The sequence below is a fragment of the Trachurus japonicus genome, chromosome 13 (genome assembly GCF_045865225.1).
Source record: "Trachurus japonicus isolate A0001 chromosome 13, Traja_1.0".
In the NCBI taxonomy this organism is placed as follows: domain Eukaryota; kingdom Metazoa; phylum Chordata; class Actinopteri; order Carangiformes; family Carangidae; genus Trachurus; species Trachurus japonicus.
Genome location: NC_140919.1, coordinates 44,411,410 through 44,430,292, shown reverse-complemented (window position 1 = coordinate 44,430,292; position 18,883 = coordinate 44,411,410). Strand labels below are relative to the sequence as shown.

At 42.7% G+C, this 18,883-nt stretch overlaps 2 protein-coding genes across 2 annotated transcripts in view; both read left to right on the top strand.

Annotated features, from left to right (window-relative positions):
• LOC146976714 (protein NLRC3-like) overlaps nt 1-7,822 on the top strand; it is a 59,216-nt gene extending 51,394 nt beyond the window's left edge. The window contains exons 8-11 of the mRNA XM_085796607.1: nt 105-278; nt 370-543; nt 7,078-7,124; nt 7,263-7,822. Of these exons, the coding sequence (XP_085652733.1) occupies nt 105-278; nt 370-543; nt 7,078-7,124; nt 7,263-7,807 (940 nt within the window). The 3' untranslated portion in view covers nt 7,808-7,822. The remainder of the gene's footprint in view (nt 1-104; nt 279-369; nt 544-7,077; nt 7,125-7,262) is intronic.
• Nucleotides 7,823-13,283: 5,461 nt separating this feature from the next.
• Nucleotides 13,284-18,883, top strand: part of LOC146976712 (uncharacterized) — a 59,306-nt gene continuing 53,706 nt past the window's right edge. Inside the window, exons 1-2 of the mRNA XM_085794660.1 lie at nt 13,284-13,565; nt 17,879-18,343. Coding sequence (XP_085650786.1) covers nt 13,373-13,565; nt 17,879-18,343 — 658 coding nt within the window. The 5' untranslated portion in view covers nt 13,284-13,372. The remainder of the gene's footprint in view (nt 13,566-17,878; nt 18,344-18,883) is intronic.

Genomic DNA, 18,883 nt, shown 5'->3' with positions numbered 1-18,883 from the left:
AGATAGTTGGATTTATTCATCATTATATAAAAACCCTTCTGTCTTTTCAACAGGACAGAAAATAAATTCCTTTCTTCTTTAATTCCTCATGATCATCTCTTCAGACTGAGCGGCTGTAACCTCTCAGAGAGAAGCTGTGAAGCTCTGTCCTCAGTCCTCAGCTCCCAGTCCTCTAGTCTGAGACACCTGGACCTGAGTAACAACAACCTGCAGGACTCAGGAGTGAAGCTGCTGTCTGGTGGACTGGAGAGTCCACACTGTAGACTGGAGACTCTCAGGTGAGGATCCATCCAGCTGTTTATCTGATGACACTTGAACACAGCAGCAGGTGTTGACAGAGGGTTCCTGTGTGTTGTTGTGTGTGTTCAGTCTGTCAGGGTGTCTGGTCACAGAGGAAGGCTGTGCTTCTCTGGTCTCAGCTCTGAGCTCCAATCCCTCCCATCTGAGAGAGCTGGACCTGAGCTACAACCATCCAGGAACCTCAGAAGTGAAGCTGCTGTCTGCTGGACTGGAGGATCCAGACTGGAGACTGGACTCTCTCAGGTATGGAGAGGCTGCTGCAGCCACACACACTGTCTGATAGAGGAGGAGGAGCTGGAACATTTTCTATGGCCACCTTCACACACTGAACATCAAATCCAATCACTCAGACCATATCCAGAGGTGGTGTAGGCCGTAGTGAAGACATCCTCTGTCAGAGTCTGACTCGTCCCAACACAGTTTATACTGAAGCCAAAATCTCAGAGTGTTTCAAACATGAGCTGTGCAGCTTTCATCAGTCACAGTGATGAACTACTGGGATCAGGAGTTTCTCCTCATTGTTTCTCCACTGTGTCATATTCAGGAGAAGAGATGTCAGTGATGAAAGCAGCTGTTGGCAGCTGTGCTCTGAGTCTGTCCAGATGTTTGGATCAGACTTTCTTTCTGAGTGTTTGACCTGAACAGTCCCAGAGACTGTAGACACCTCAGGGTTTCCCCCAGAAAACTTGTTAAGCCCGGTGGTAGGGTGGCACCAGCGGCCCATCGGCGGGCCACCGGTGCCCAAGCGTGTTTTTTTGTGACAGGGGCCTGACCCTGACCGATGGCAGGGCCCTGTAGGTAACAGATTCATTAATGGAGCAGTAGCATTTAGCAGGTGTGATTCCATAAGGCTTTAAGATCCATGTTAAAAGTTGACTAGAAATTTGAAAATATTATCATAAACATTTGTTATTATAAGACTTTATGTAACTTAAACACCAGCTATAGCAGAGTCTTGCAGAAAGGCACTCTTGAAATGCTGTTCAATCAACCACAAAAAAAGTAGGCCTAATAATTATAATTATAAAAAAAATTTTAAATAAATAACATCAACTGTTTGCATTAAGAACTAAAAAACAACTGCCTGGTGTCTCCATTGTTAAAGTCTAGCCTTATTTCCATGGATGTATTATAGATCCATCATCCATGTTTTGTTTTGTTTTTTTATTTTGCTCCGAGATTTTTTACATCTGGAGTCACGTGCACATGACGTACTACGCTCTTTTTCCGGTCAGTCGTCATGGAAACGTGACACTCACGGATCTACTAGAACAAACGTGTGTGATCGCGAACTTTACGAGCTGAAAAATGAAACAATGGATCATTTTCACATCAGGTCAAAGCCCCGCGGCTCACAGGAGTCCGGAGCTCTGACGCTGCAGGGGATATCTATGGCAGGGGACGACGTGCTAACAGCTAACAGCTACCAGCTACCAGCTAACAGCTGCTACAGCAGCTGACTGAGCCTCTGGAGCCGCGGCTCAGCTCACGTTAACGTGGACTCGGTGCGTTCCTCTCGGTCAGCTGGTGAAGCTGCGGTCTGATGCTGTCTATTGTCTGATGAGCAGGATGTCCGTGATGTGTCTCGTTATGTGCGACGAAGTTGTGACGTTGTCAGGTGATGAAAAAGACACCTGATCACGTGTTTATTGAGTATAAAAACTGATTAAAAAAATTAATAAACGATGCTTAGCCTGGCGGGGGGTCAAGTAAGGCCTGGCGGGCCGCCAGGCTTATAATACACTGGGGGAAACCCTGCACCTGTTGAGTGTGGACACACTGACAACACGGCAACAAGAATCAAACCATGTCCACTGCTCAGAGACATTCGTCTCCCAGCGTCTCCAACCAAGGAGGAAATAAGAGACAGAAACCAGGCGGCACCATCAGGTTTCTGTCTGGTCAGATATTGATGATCAATAATCAGCTCAGTCTCTCTGAGATCCTGGTCTTGTCCTGATGAGATGTGTTGTTGTGTTGAGGAGACAGTAAATCACAAGTGTGACATCCAGATGTCCTCACTGTCCAGAGGCCTGGAGCTGTCAATCAGAAGAAAGTGAGTGTAGTGAACAGTGTAATAATCAGTGTTTGTGGCTGAATGTGTGTGTGTGATCAAACAGCTGTTTTCAGACTGTGTGTGTGCTGACTCCAGATCAGATGAAGCCACAGAGTGTCTCCTTAATGAAAGTCTCCACAAACAAACAAACAAACAAACAAACAAACAGAACATCAGTTATTTCACACTTCCCAGAAAGAATAAAACAAGGATTATTTTCCCAGGCCTCAGCGTACAGAGCTGTTTAAATGTTTGATGGAGGTGGGTACAAAAGAGAATTTAAAAGAAGGAGAACAGAGTCATTGATGATGAGATCCTGATCCGTCCTGTCACTGTGATCAGATGTTTCTATTCATAGGTTGCAGTGACGTCACGTCGAAGGGACCGCCGCCATATTTGTGTCCGATTTGACAGGTCTCCTCATATGACAGCATGCAAACCGCAGGATGGAAATGACAGTTTCTTAACAAAATGACAGGGTTTCATACATCCTGTCTGGGTTTATATCTCTATAACAACAGACAAACTCTATATTATCACACATATTACACCGTTTATGAATTAATTAATTAATTTGAGACGTAATGTTGTTCAAAGTCCGAAGTCCGGTCACTTCTCCACTGTTTGCTCCTCACCCTCCTCCCGGTCGACTCATGTGTAGTTGTTTTCAACGAGCTTTTGATAATCAATCAGTAGATTGATGAATTATCATGTAAATGTTACGATGTGGACATTTACAGATGTTACTGGTTCAAAATTGCGTGGTTTGTCCTGCACTGCAGGATCGTGTGAACGCGTGTCTTTTCACCACAACTGTTTTCCTCTAGGTGGCAGCACCGTACTAAATACTGCTCAGACGTTTTGGGGACAATGCTGACAGTGACACAATGTAGCCGCGATTAGGAGTGGCGCTGTTCATGATACAGAATACAAGAGGATGAAAGGAGAACTAGCTGCAGACAGTAAATAATATAGTAGCCTAGTTTTTCAATGACAAAATGTAACGACGGCAGCTACAGTAGACTATAGCCCACGTCTCACTCTTTTTTCGGTCATCTGTCTCGTCATCTCCAAAATGTGTTTTTAAAATGAGCCAACTACAGTACTGTGCAGTAGTGCTGCAGATTTCTCACTCTGCACCTTGTTTGAGAGTGCAGCTGGATGATTTCTTGTGAATGAACGGGTCTGTGTCACTTTGGGGCTGGGCGATAAAACATAGGATAAATAACTTTCCCTCGATAGAAGACGCGGCCGATACAAAGTCGGTAGGTTTCATTCATCCATTTTTTGACAGACAACACAAACAGCCAGTGATAATGAGAGTGGTGACACCGTCAGCCATGCAGCCGGCCTGGACTTTTTATTTTTAATTATGAAGGATCATCTGCGCAAGGCAAAGATGATAGCATCAACAAAACACGGCGTAACACACGCGGCTGTATGGGACAGGCTTTTATTTAATTCAGAACAAACCGCTTAGCAAAAATGGAAAATATAGTCTATAATAATTAATTGATCTGTTGTTTGGCCACTGTTTGAAAATAACCCGAATTATGAGCAAATAATCTGATCCAGAGCAGCAGTCATAATCAGACTTCTTCTAAATAAACCTAAACATTAAATAACTGAGTCAGGTCGGACCATGGGGTTGTTTTTCTCTTCTTCTTCACAGGAGAAAATGAGGTGCGCTGTGCTCACGGACGCGTTGATGTTTTGTGATTTATCTGCTGCCTTGACTCTGCCCTTTATACATGTGCGTTCAGATTAACAATAAGACAAGCCATGGTTGAGTTTATTGAGTTAATAATCAGCATCTTAGTACCTCTGATCCGGAGGATAGTGTTATGAAAATCGCTACAGTTGAACTGGTCTGGTTTTTAGCTGCTCAATCTCATTGTTTCAAAGAAAAGGGATTGATTTTTATAACGAAATGAAACAAAAACAATATTATATTGATACATTGTTGTAAAAAAAATCCAAAAGAAACGAAAATGAACTAAAGAAAATAACTTTCACACACACATTAAAACAGTGCGATTGGTTGAAAGCTGATAATTAGCCATGTGCTTATAAGCTGATTGGCCGAAACCAAGAACAAAGCCGCGTGAATGGCCAATCGCCATGTGTTAACCAAGGGGGCAGTTGTCGTTCTGAGAAGTGAAGCTCACTTCCGCGTTCAAAAAGCTGCAATCCCCTGGGCTGTCGCTGGGGGCTGGCTCCAGAAGGGAGCAACTCCAATTGAGCCCCATGTTAAAATAGCCGATTTTACAGCTTAAAAAAACATATTTACAGCCTGGTACATTTCATTTTTTTGGTCTCAACCGATAGTTTCTACCCCCGCACACACTCTGAGGGGGGTGAATTTTTTTTAAACTCTACCGTTTTACTGTTATTAGGTTTAAAGTTCTGGCCAATTAGGGCGCAGAACCGTTGAGTGACAGGTCCGGCGACCGCTGCTACGAGGCCAGTGGGCGGGTTCTCGGCCGGCCAACGGCCGCACCGCTCCAAATATGGCAAGTAGAATCCAACATGGCGCGGCTCAAACCCCCGTAGTAGAGGCACAAAACAGACTCCCCCAAACCAATGGGTGAGGTCACGGACGCTACGTCCATTCTTTTTACAGTCTATGGTGTTAACGGACACACATCGACTCCTGATCTTTCCTCATCGCAAGCCTTGATGTCTCCGCTGGTTCTATCTTCAACCTCGGACAGCATTAACATCTCTCACCAATATATATATATATATCCATCACAGATCACTGAAGAAACATGCTGTATTATGATATAAATATGGACTCAAGGCAGATTGTTTTATCAAAACTTACTGACCATAAATGACTGCACCAATTAATAATGTTCACAGACACCTGAATATTATAATGAAGCACTCAGATCCTTTTCAGTTCTGATTCAGTGAGACTGTTCTATTTGTGTGTAGATAACCTTTTATTTATGAAGAAACACAATACTCCTTTGCTGCTGCCTAACAGCACCAACATGAAGAAAAAAGACTGATTTGATTACAAGCATAGCCATTGGTGGATGGAGAAATCTCGTCAGAAAACCCAGCGATCTCATAAAATACTCTTTTAATCACAGTTTGCTAAACCTTAGTGTTTGGGAAATAATAATTAGGTGCCGCGATGTTGCTTTATAACCGTCAGCAGTTATGATTCGGCTGACAGAGGTCAGGTCCCGGTCCCGCGGTCTAGGCTACCGCTGACAGGATGCACGGTCAGAAACTCCGCTGTGGAGAAAACCTGCACCAGAGCGGCTCCTCTCTCTCCTCCGTCGGAGCTCTGGTGTCAGACAGAGAAAGAGACTGAGCAGCCGTCTGTCTTCTACCTGGAGGAGGTGACTTTCTGTCTGCGATGTGCAGGCTCCTGTTCTAACAGGGCTGTCACTGTTTCAAACAGCTGATTAGTGCGCATCAACGTAATAAAAGCAATCGGGTCATAATAGCAGTTCGGCTCGCACTTCGGCTCGCGGGCCGTAAAATGCCCATGTATGATATAAGGAGTTAGGTGCATCCTGTTAACCTGCAGCCATGACGCAAACAAGGAAAGAGGGAGAGAGAAAAAAAGAGAGATCGCGGATCTAAGTCATTTTGGGTGAAGGGGAGTCCAGAAAAAATATGTAACTCTCTTCTGTTAGTAGTGGTGTGACTGGGACAGGTCAAAGGCTGGAGGGAAGAAACAGATGTAGTGAATTAAGTATCCTATCTTAGTAAACCCACAACATGAAATAAAAAAAAGAATAAAAACTAAAAACACATAAGTACAGAGCTCCAGCAGCCACGAGAGGAAGAGGCTCTTCACAGCCTCAGCTGTAGAGGAGCATGCATGAAGTTATATAGGCAGGTTGTATTCTTACAGATGCAGCAGCCGTCTCTCACAGCTCCATCCAAACTGCTGCCAACTGTGTTATTGTGCAGGATGAAGTGTGTGTCCACCGAGCTTGTAGCAACGTGTAGCGTCACACACTCTGCATCGCGTATCAGCTGCACATTGATGGAAGAAAAGTTTTTCCGGTTTTATATCACATTATTATCATCATTAGATGGAGCCTTGACTGTTCCTGTGTGTCCGATCCCAAACGTCTCTCTCTCCAAATATTCTAATACTTTAACTATCTAACTTTGTCATGTTTAAATGACGTGTTTCAAAGGCATCGAAGTATTTTGAGCATGAGAGAGAGTAATGCAAATTAAAATTGTAATTTGCAGCAGTGACAAGCAATATTTCTGTGCATTTCTACGTTTAGCGGAAATCCACGTAAATTGCCGCTGCTCACGTTTCATGAATGAGACCCACTGTGTGTTTCACTGAGCTCTAACAAACGTATCTTCTTCTCCTCCTTTCCTGGTGCATTGTGGGATATCTGGGCTGGTCAGCTCCACCTGTTGTGTCTTCATCTTCTCTGCTGTGACGTGTGTTTGTGCAGCTTGAGAGTCAGAGAGTGAAAGTGTGTGTCTCACACTGCAGTGACATGACATGGAGAAAAGACATGATGAAGTGTTTCCTCCTCTTCTCCTCCTGCTCTGTATCATCACTAGATAAAGACTCCAGCTCCTTCTTCTCTGTGCTCAGTGTTCATCCAGACATACAAGCCTCCATGTGAACACAGTGATAAAACTGTGTGTGTGTGTGAGAGCCATGTAATGTCCATGTGTGCATGCTGACAGAGAAGGTGCTGCTCTGACCCCCCTCCTCCTTTCAGGGTGCAGCCTGCTGGAGTCCCATGGTTGACACCAGGTCTGAGGAAGTGTAAGTCTGTTTTGACTTTGAGCAGCACATTCAACCATCTTCACACTGTCACATCACTGACCTCATGAGTCTTCATCAAACTGTCAATAACTGATCACATGATCAATAACTGCAGCTGTGTCTTGTTCTCTCCATCAGATTCCTGTCCACTCACAATCGACACAAACACAGTGCACACAAACATCAAACTGTCTAACAACAACAGGAAGGCAACATGGGTGATGGAGCATCAGTCATATCCTGATCATCCAGACAGATTTGACTGGTTGTCTCAGCTGCTGTGTTCAACTGGTCTGACTGGTCGCTGCTACTGGGAGGTCGAGAGGAGCGGAAACGTTTTTATATCAGTGAGTTACAGAGGAATCAGAAGGAAAGGAAACAGTAGAGACTGTGGGTTTGGACTGAACGATCAGTCCTGGAGTCTGATCTGCTATGGTGGTGGTTACTACGTCAGGCACAATAACAGAGAGACACGTATCTCCATCTCCTCCTCCTCCTCCTCCTCCTCCTCCTCTGTCTCTAACAGAGTAGCAGTGTATGTGGACTGTCCTGCTGGCTCTCTGTCCTTCTACAGAGTCTCCTCTGACTCACTGATCCACCTCTACACCTTCAACACCACCTTCACTCAACCTCTGTATCCTGGGTTCTGGATCAGTTCTGGTTCCTCAGTGAGTCTGTGTTGAGTGCATCAGAGTCTCCTCCTGTCACAGAAACCTTCTCACTGTTGAACAGACAGTTCAGTCTCTACATGTCTGTCTCTGTCTCTGTCTCTCACTCACGTTTTCACATTCATGGATTAAACCAGTTGATGTTTTAAACTCTTCTCAGTGATTCTTGTAAACTTCTTCCTCTTCCTTTAAAGATGGAAGCGTCGATTATTACAGGACAAAAACCACGGTGACTTTTACTCAGCTGCTGATGAAGGACGAGGCCTAATATCACCAAGCTAAAAGTCTCTGAGCCGCCAGCGTCACTGAGGAGAAAAACACATTTTAAACACATTCACTGTTCATGTTCAACTTTACAGGCTGTTTGTGAGCTGCTCACAGCTAAACACACACAACAAGAAACACAACTGGAAACACACATCATGTTGTACGGACGCTGAATAGAATGAATTACATGTGATTTCTTTTTCTTTGTGTTTTCACTGAATCAAATTAAACAATGTGAATCAGTTTTAGATGTGATGTGCATTTCCTGCTGATGTAGAGCAGCACAAAAACCATCAGCTACTAATCCTACCAGACAATGATGTTTCTGTTACCATGACGCTGATTCCATTATTAAACTGTATTGATCTCTGTCCTGTAAATAATCTGATGTGAAATAAATAAAAATTGTAATGTAAAAAAGAATCAGTAAATAAATAAATTAATAAACAAACATACATTTCCTGGCAAATTTTTATTTATTTATTTATTCCTCAAGTTTTGACTAAAATGTCTCTCCATAGGTGTCGACATCTTAAGGTCTTTGCACACGAGTCCGTTCTTTTCGCATGCGTTTTTCATATCCGTCATCCGACAAAAAACGTTACACACAGACTCCTTGCACACTGAGTCCGTTGTGTTTTATTCGTTTAATTTTTATTTTGTGTTCCAAATTCCGGAGAGGGAGACAAAAATCATCACGCATTGATGCACTTTGTGGTTCTCTCACTTGTCGATTAATGAAAGAGAGAAATAAAAATATTGTGTCCATCCTGAGAGGAGCCATAGCGAGGGGATCTGCTGCTTGTAAATGAGCAGCAGGACTATCATGATCACTTCAACACTTTATTTTAGGATGTCAATCTTTTCAGCCTCGAAACGCTGATGTGATTGGTCAAAAAGACTTTTCACGGATGCGAAAAACGCATTAATAATAATAATAATAATAGCCTACCTGTTCCGAAAACTTTAATGGCGGACAAAAGTTTCGACTCGTTGTGTAAACATGATCGACACAACATGAGGTTGAATTTTTTTTTTGACGTGCTGCAATTTTGGACGAAAAAAACGGACTCAGTGTGTAAAGGCCTTATTCTGAAATGATTCACTGCTGCCAATGTGTGACTTTTACTTTGAAGGCGAACACTCCCCATTTCCGACTCTCCACTTCCTGGTTTATTTCTCATTACAAGTCTTCTATGGATGTAAGGACACACACACACACACACCGGTTCACGTGCCCATCACACACACCGGTTCACGTGCCCATCACACTGTGCACCGACCTGCAAGCGCTGCTGTCTGCAGTGGTTTTCAGACTTTTTCTGCTCATGGCCTCTAAAGGTGCAGCCTGTAAAATAATCTCTAAAACCCTTGTGTGTACTCACATCAGACTGTAAACACTGATTCTGATTTAAAAAGCTAAAGTTGGAGAAACAACTAATGCAGAGGGAGGATGAGTGTCTCTGCTGTTGTGTGCAGTTTCTCTGCTTTGCTCACACTAACTGACAATAACATATTGTCAAACTTCCCTGTTGCTCCTGTGTCTTCTACCTCTGCTACTCGTTGCTTATAGCTGCTTCTCTGTTCTCCTGTAGTGAACCTAATCTTCTGATGTGCTGGTCTACAATAAATAAGGCATACAGGGATTAATAAAGTATTCTTTGACTTTTTGAGATGGTTTCAACTAAAAAACTGAACTAAATAAATGAGAAGCTGAATGTGAAAAGGAGAAGAAGCTCAGAAAGAGGCAGGAGAGTTACTGTACCTGGGATTGTTCTTTTAGGAGCTGAAATTCACCTTTAAAGACCTGGAAAACAGAGACCAGGTTTAGAACTCATCATCTGGATCACCATGGTGACGGCACTGGCAGCACCTCACTGTCATTGATGCTTAATAATACAGGAAATATAGAAGTATAGAAGTGTCAGCAGACCAACTGTGTGAATATACATGTCAACATAAAGAGGTCAGAAAGTAAAGGCTCTCGTACTCATTTCATCTGACCAGTTGTAGTCCGTTACAGACAATATTCACCTGTTAGTAACAATGGAAACAGTTTCAACTAAACACTGATTCCTGATGATGATTCAAACAAATGAAGCACAACATCAGTGACTGTAGGTTTAACACATCTGACTTTACTGAACATTATCTTTGTTGTTAGTCAGTGTTGTCGTTGATGAAAATCCATGGTTCAAAGTCTCATTACTCATCCATTTAATCCACTAGCATAGCATTCATCAACACGCAGCATCACATCCACAACGCCGTCGGCTCGGCCCAGAGGCATGATGGGAGTTCCACTACTGCCATATTCAGTGGGCCACATAACACGGAGGTCACCCGAAAGTCCCGAGCTTTTTCAGTGAATGTGACAGTTGTTGTAATAAAAACTCTTGTAATCTCTGACATGGACGCTGCTCTGCAACAGACTCTACTGTGCATCATTAATAGTAGTGAATAGTGAACTCACCTCTCTCTGCTGCTCTGGTGGCTCCTTACATCCTTTGTTGCAGCCGTGTGGCTCGCTGACAATGTCACTTCTCTCACGTCACATCCAACGTCCTGTCTGTCGTCACGGCGATATATCATACTAGTTGTCATAGTGTTTGATTGCAGATGATGGGCTGGCTCCTACCTTAACCCATAAGCTTCTCCTGTAACTACTATACTCATGTAGTCTGTAGGTTACAGTTGTTATGGTTCTTCAACAGTGGACTGACTGTGTTCCCAGTCATGTTGCTCAGACTAGAGCCAGAAACCAGTCCACTCTGAAACACAGTGAAGTGAGCCTGCAGTCCAGCCTGCTCATGTGACCTTCTACCTGAACACACCACTTTCAGATGAGTCTTCATTCATGTTCATGCCCTGGCCCCTTGTGGTTGTTAGGTGGTACTGCGTTACATTGATAATAATATGAACAGGTGAGTGTTAAATGTTCACTGTTTTAGTTCTGAGTCTCATCACATAATCCATCATTTATTATCATTTAAAAACATCAGTCTGTGATTTACTTTAAAACCAAAAGAGAGTAAGAGATTTCTGGTGTCACAATCAAGAAATTATCAAATTATTTTAAATGATGCCTCCTTGATTTTTATCATTATTTACTTTGAATCCAGAAATCTAATTAATCTGGATGTATCGGATTTGTAATTCTAAACCAAAGACTAGAAACAAGATCATGCAACCAATTGGTTTTTTGTTTCTTAACTAAATGAGAGTAACTAATTCTTTTTTTAAAATCCAGTTTTGAGTTTTGTTTTGCTACTTAATCCTTTAATTTCTCATTTGGCAGAGAGAGTAGCTAGGTACACAGATAAGTGTGAAAAAGTCTAAACAAAAGAAACTGACCAAAAAAGCAGCGTTTTCAAATTGAAACAGCAGATTTATAGGTTCTTTGCTTTAGAAAAAAGAATGATTGATCATGTGACGATACCCAGACCTTCAGTAACTCATCAGCTGTGTAGCCGACCATCTTGGTAGCTTAATAAACTTAATACTAATAGATGAATCCTCAGAGTTGTGTATGAGTGCTGGTGGATGTGACTGTCTCTGACCTTTGTGTAGAGTCTGTGTGAACGCTGCCTGAATCCCTGTAGATCAGCTGTGACACATGGGAAGATGTGCTGGCTGATGAATCCAGGTGGACAGCATGTGATGTAGCAGCAGCAGCTGTGATGAGCCTCTCGTACTGATAACAGTAGCTGTCATAAAGATAGGCGGGGTCAACCGTGATTTCGTCAGAGCATGTTTTGGCAGTAAACAACACAAACCAGCTAGTCACTTGTGAGACTCTTATTTTACACTTATAAAGACAATACACCTCTGTCATGACTCTTCATGGAGCTCACAGGTCGTCAGCATCCATGAAGGAGAAGCTACTGAAGAAAAACTGCAGTCAGACCATGGTGAAGCACACTGATGTTTGTATTCAAGGTTGTTCATTCACACACACACACACAACTTGTACTTCCATTGAAGCTACCAAAAGCTTATTGAGGGAGCCTGGATACATACAACACAAAACAATACAGCATATACAAAACTAACAATACACAAACATTAACAGTATGCACAAACACACACACACACACACACACACACACACACACACACACACACACACACACACACACACACACACACACACACAACAATACAACAATAAAGCACATAAAAAACTAACAATACATTAAACATTAACGGACATTAGACAACATGGAGCCCTTGCGTACCACCAGGAGCCTTTTCAAAACATGTAGATATGAAAACAGATGGCAATAAAATTTACATTCAATTTACTATGGTTCAGATGCTCAATGGTTGCAGCTTATATGTATAAACTACGTGATTTCATTTTTTCCGTTGTTTCCAGAAGCTGACCTCCTGATTTTAACAGGAATTTAATTTACTTTTCTTTAAACCCTTTTTTTAATCGAGCACTGTTAAAGCTAAAGGACAGATAATTGAAACATTCAACTGTATTCCACATTAAGAGGAGCACTTACATCACTGTGACATGAGGAGTAGCAGTAGCAGTAGTAGTAGCTGTCTAACTGAGCTAACAAGCTAACTTTGCCATCACTGTCAACAGCTACTTTCAAACACTTTCTTGTCATCAAATCGACCGAATCACATTTTACTACTTAAAACTCAAAACATACCTTGTACCCGTCACAAGAGAAGCTTAATTATGAGAGTCAAATCTGATGACTGTCCTCCTTTGTCTGAGGCCCGCGAAACTCAAAACAAGACAAAGGGCTGCATCACCTACCGGGAGAACTTCAAAATAAAAGGTCCGTATTGGACAAATCACTTAAATGAAGCAGTTACTATTTAAAATTAAGTGAATAGAAAAATAATCATGAAATAAATCAAAGGGAATTCAATTCAATTCAATACTTTATTTTGGACACAGTGGCGGTCCAATGTTTGTTTGCTTATAAACGTTAGTCTCTAAACAAAGTACCTACATTGTACTACTCTCTGGACTGAAGTAAAGGAAGTCACGAAACATCTGTTAGAGTTTTTTACGTAACGTCGGGTTAATGGGAATAAGTTTAGTATGAATTTATTTTGTGTGTGTTTTCTCCTTTTTCTCTGGGAAGAATAGAACTGCATGCCCATTCTCTGGTCTGAAACTCCTGCAGTAGGAGGCGGTAGTGCTCCCTGGAAATGGGAAGCAAACTGCCTGAGAAGAAGAACTGGACACCAGCCGCCAGCAAGAAGAGTCACGTTTGGGCAGAGCCATGAGTCTACGACTCAAAACAGCCTAGTTGTCGGGCGGGAGTAACCGAGAGTTTGAGTAAAATGTCTGAGGTGGAGTTTCTGAGAGGATTCGTCACCCAGAGACTCACCGCCGCCTCCCAGGAAATCTTAGCGGCCGTGGACAGAGTCGTAGCCGGCTACGAGGCGCAGGCTTCGGACTTCAGACGGGAGATCGAGCGGCAGAGGAACCTGCTGGATGTTCTCCTGCAGCCTCGAGTCCTTCTCAACAAAACCGGTTGGTGATTCAGTTTTAAATCCATTAACATCATGCTAGTCTCGGTTTGTAGATAAAGAGGACATGTTGTACTACAGTATTTTACTGCGGTCACGCCAGCTACGCTTCGGAAAAGCTCACTTTAAAATCGAGTGCCTGTCTACATCGTCTCGTACGGTAAAGCGTGTGAACGGCTTCATGGTGCATTCAAGGACACCCCGTAAACCCAGGAATCTATATCGACGGGATACAGTACAATGTCTACCCGCATTGGCAGATTAAAATATTAATTTAAAAAAAAAAAAATCAAATTGTTTTCTGCAAACTCCACCAGATTCTTGTTCTACCACAACTACCTCTGTGGTGATTTTCAAGATGTTTCACTGTACCATCTTTTGAAATCATACACAGCATACAGTAGGCTAGCCTACAATTTCTGCCACCATGGCAGATTAAAATATTCATTAAAAATAATAATCAAATTGTTTTCTGAGAACTCCACCAGATTCTTGTTCTAGGTGCTGCCAGCTACCTCTGTGGTGATTTTGAAGCTGCTTCACTGTAAAACTTTTTTGTTAATCTGATGCTGAAGTCATACACAGCATAGTACAGTGTCTGTCTCCATTGGCAGTGTCTTTAGCAAGGCAGTGGTCGTCTTGGAGGTGTGTTTGGGGTCGTTATCATGTTGGAATACTGCTCTGGGCCCAGTTTCTGAAGGGAGGGGATCATGCTCTGCTTCCATAGGCGTCATTTACGCTGGGGACGCTGGGGACATGTCCCCACCACTTTTTGTCAAGAACAATTTTGTCCCCACCACAAAATTAACTTAACATTATCCTAATGAAGAATGACGAAAAAACGTTGATAAACTATGACAAAATAGGCAGCTGAAACAGTGTGCACGGCGCAGAGCTTCAGCCGGAGCCAATAACTCGCAACAATCTGCGATTAAAGAGTTCTCACAGCCTGGTCCTCGCAGGCGCTTGGCTGGTCGCACAGGGAGCTGCTTCTCTCTCTCCTCGCCGGTAAAACACCAACTCCACTCGTCTGTACTCGGGTTTTCCACACAGGTCTGTCTCTAGCTCTGTATGTATGGATGTGTGTGTGTGTCTCGTGTGCAGACGCAACTGACAAATATTTATAGACGGACAGCAACAACTTCATTACCGGTAATCATCATTTTATTTTGAAAATTGACCGGATTTTCTCGCCTTTTCTGTGCCCGACTTCCTGTCTGGTACGATCCGTCTATCCAGCTTGACAACGGCGCTCACAGCTCGCGTGAAAAATAGAACAGACGCCGAACTGAAGGGCGGCCTCCACGCGGGGTCGATTGTACCGGATGAGACAGCACCCGATATATGCTTCATGTTTGGGTGCAAAGTCAAAATCAACATCTAATCTGTCCCTTCAAAATAAAGTTTATAACGTGTCTGTTTGGAGCAGCTGCTGACAGTGACAGTCCTCATCACTAAACCTTCCTCGCTCACGTCGTGACGACGGGACAAAGTCTTTTGGATATATATTGTATATTCTGTGTTTTTCCTCTCTATAACCGTCTCGTTTCAGTTTTTGCTGGTTGGCAATCATCTGGTGTGCACCCGCTGTTTCTCTGTTTCTCACTCACTCTCAATGTGCATAGATGTTATAAAAAATAAAATGATCACCAGCTTGTCATGCCACACCTGTCACGTCTCTAAACACAACTACGGGCTTCTTCTTTTTTTTTGCTGCGGTCCGGCGGAGAATTAAAAAAAAAACTGTCCCCACCACTTTTCAAAGTAAACTGACGCCCTTGTCTGCTTCAGTATGTCAGTAGGGTTAGGGGACAGGCAGACCGCCCACCCCTTCAACCTGAAATGACCGGTTGATTTGGGCTGCTGCAGGGATGTCTGGATGACCTGGAATATGGTCAAACACACACACATGAGAACATCAGATTATCAAAAGATGGTACAGTGAAACATCTTGAAAATCACCACAGAGGTAGCTGGGGTCATGTAGAATAAGAATCTGTTGAAGTTCTTAGAAAACAATTTGATTCTTATTTTTAATGAATATTCTAATCTGCCAATGGAGGCAGACATTGTACTGTATGCTGTGTATGACTTCAGCATCAGATTATCAAAAGATGGTACAGTGAAACAATTTGAAAATCACCACAGAGGTAGTTGTGGTCATGTAGAACAAGAATCCGTTGGAGTTTGCAGAAAAAATTTTGATTATTTTTTTAAATTAATATTTTAATCTGCCAATGGGAGCAGACATTAATGTGGATGAATCTCCGTTACCACTTGTTAATGGTCCATTTTAGATAAATCTATGGTTTTGTCTCTATGGTTATTTTGTTATTATTAGTGGTGGTGGAAATGCTGGGCGAGCCGACCAGCTTTCTTTACTTTCGGTTTCGTGGCGATTCATGAGAATAACGCCGCCGAATCTCCGTTTATGGTGGGAACTACGACGTCTGACTTTAATTCTTGATGAATGAAAACATGAGTCTGTCTTGCGCCGGTCAAAGAATTTCACGGTGCGGAGGCTCATAAATGTAGTGTGGAAACACTTCACTTTTCCAAAACTCCTCGTTGTCCCTTTAACGTGATAGAAGGACAGAAAACACATACATGATCGCCGGTGAAATGAAATACAAACTGAAACCAAGCAGTCTCATTCCTTAAACAATCATGTCGGAAGAGACACCCTGTTATCGTGGAGAAGATTTTCATCTGTTTCAGAAGGGTCAAACTATTGCCATGAATCAAGCAAATAAAACATCTAAGGAGATTACTGAGACTACTAAAAATGGGTTAAGAACTGTCAAATGCATTATTAAAAACCTGAAGGAGAGTGGAGAACCATCATCTTAAAGGAAGAAATGTGGTCCGGTGTGACCACAGAGTCCAGAACCCCACTGAGAATCTTTGAAAAAATGAATGCAACTCTGGACAGACAGCGTCTGACCGTCCTGACAGCGAGCAACGTCGCTCCGTCACTCCGTCGCTCCGTCCAGCGATGACGCAGAGCCCTTAAAAAATCGCTTGCCCTGTCTCTATCTGGACGACATTTCGCGGCAGCCTCCCGCCCCTAAACACTTCTTATTGGTTGAAATGAACACGCTGCTTTCTGTTGACAAGCAAGTTATCAGAGATAAGAGAATATGAGAGAAACAAAATAAAAAAAACACTCCAAGATGTGAAAAACAGCAATAGCGCCACAAGTTTGTTTACGTCCCTCAATAATTTGATTGGTTTGGATTCTGAACCAATAGAATATACTCGCTGCATATCAGGACCCCTTCGTGTGAGATTTCGTCGCCGTTTCGCTCGCTCACTGCATGTCAGGACGGGGTTTAAAGGTGGTCTATCAAAATATTAGTGTGTGACTTTATTTTGGTCGGGCAGTGTAAATAAACTTGTTAGTTCTACTTAAGAGTAACAATAGTAATTGGTCTGAAAGCTTTGATATATCTCTGGGCTCTTAGGGCATTGGTTAGAGTCCAATAGTCTACAATATTTTATTACTACTAGTTAGGGGTGTCACGATTTCGATTTTTTATCGAAATCGATCAAATTACGTCATAGTCTAGAGCATCGAAGTCAAAGAGAGGATAGACGCCCCCCGGAAAGCTACAACTGCCTGTTGTCCCCATTGCACCGGCGTCTTTTGTCTTTCAGTCACTGGTCCAAGCTCTCCTTTACTTTTTCTCTCGAGACAACACTCATTCTCTCTCTCTCTCTCTCTCTCTCTCTCTCTCTCTCTCTCTCTCTCTCTCTCTCTCTCTTGGCCCCTGGATCATGATTTTGGGGGCATTCTTGGTAAAATTGTTACCTTTATGTTGTAAATAAATTATTTAAATGTGACCATAGTGCCTAATGTGATACATTATGGAAATTGCATCACTTATATGTAGCCCATCTTTTGAAATAAGATTTACTGTACAAAATTTGATGAATAAAACCAATGACCGTAGACTAGACTAGTCTGAAAATAGCAAAGGCCTCTGTGCTGTAAGAAAAAGAAAAAAAATCGAGAATCGAATCGTGACCCTAAAATCGAAAATCAAATTGAATCGAGGATTTGGAGAATCGTGACACCCCTACTACTAGTACTAGTAGTCATTTTCTATGAAGGTGTACTTTGATTGTGGTAACTGGAGGATTCTGTTTGATCAGCGTGACTTTATGGATTACTGATTGATGAATGGGTGCAGTTGGCTGCAGGAGAAGCTGTTGGTGTCCACTGAGAAGATAATTGGGGTTCATACGGACACCAGTTATATGAGTGACAGTATGAAGACACTGTTGTTCATAATGTGTGTGTTATTGTTTCTGCAGGTGATCAGCACCTGTTGATGATTAAAGCAGATGATCCTCCTGAATTGACCACTAATCTGGATCAGGAGAACCCAGAGAGTCTACATATTAAAGAAGAAAAGGAGGAACTATTGACCACTCCAGAGTTCCCCCTCACTTCTGTTCACGTGAGGAGTGACGAAGAGGAGGAGAAACCTCAGTCCCTACAACCTCATCAAAGACAAACTGAGGCAGAGCTTCCATCCAGCAGCTCAGCTGAACAGATAGAGGTCGAGGTAGAGATAGAGGCTGATGGAGACGACTGTGGAGGATCTGAGCCAGACAGGGACTCAGATCAGCCTGAAGATCTTCAGCCAGATACAGATGATGAGGTGTCAGTGTCGTCTGCTGAGACTGAAGACGATGATGACTGGAGAGAAACCAGAGCACCGGAGTCAGGTTTGAACAGTGAAGCTGTTCATTTAAGTGATGAAGAATGTGACACTGGTAAGAAGTCTCCATGCTGCGCAGAGAGTGGGAAAACATTTAAACATAATGGGGATTTTAAAGACCACACAAGTGTCCATACAGGAGAGAAACCATTTGACTGTGCTACCTGCGGTAAACATTTCAGATATAAATGTAGTCTTAAAAGACACATGGAAGTCCATACAGGAGAGAAACCATTTGACTGTGCTACCTGTGGTAAACACTTCAGTCGAAGAGAGACTCTTCAACGCCATGTGAGAGTCCATACAGGAGAGAAACCATTTCACTGTGCTGCCTGTGGTAAAACATTTGGGCAAAGAAAGATTCTTGAAGACCACATGAGAATCCATACAGGGGAGAAACCATTTGACTGTGCTACCTGCGGCAAACAATTCAGATTTAAAGGTAATCTTAAAAACCACATGGAAGTCCATACAGGAGAGAAACAATTTGACTGTTCTACCTGCGGTAAACACTTCAGATATAAAGGTAATCTTAAAAACCACATGAGATTCCATACAGGAGAGAAACCATTTGACTGCGCTACCTGTGGTAAAC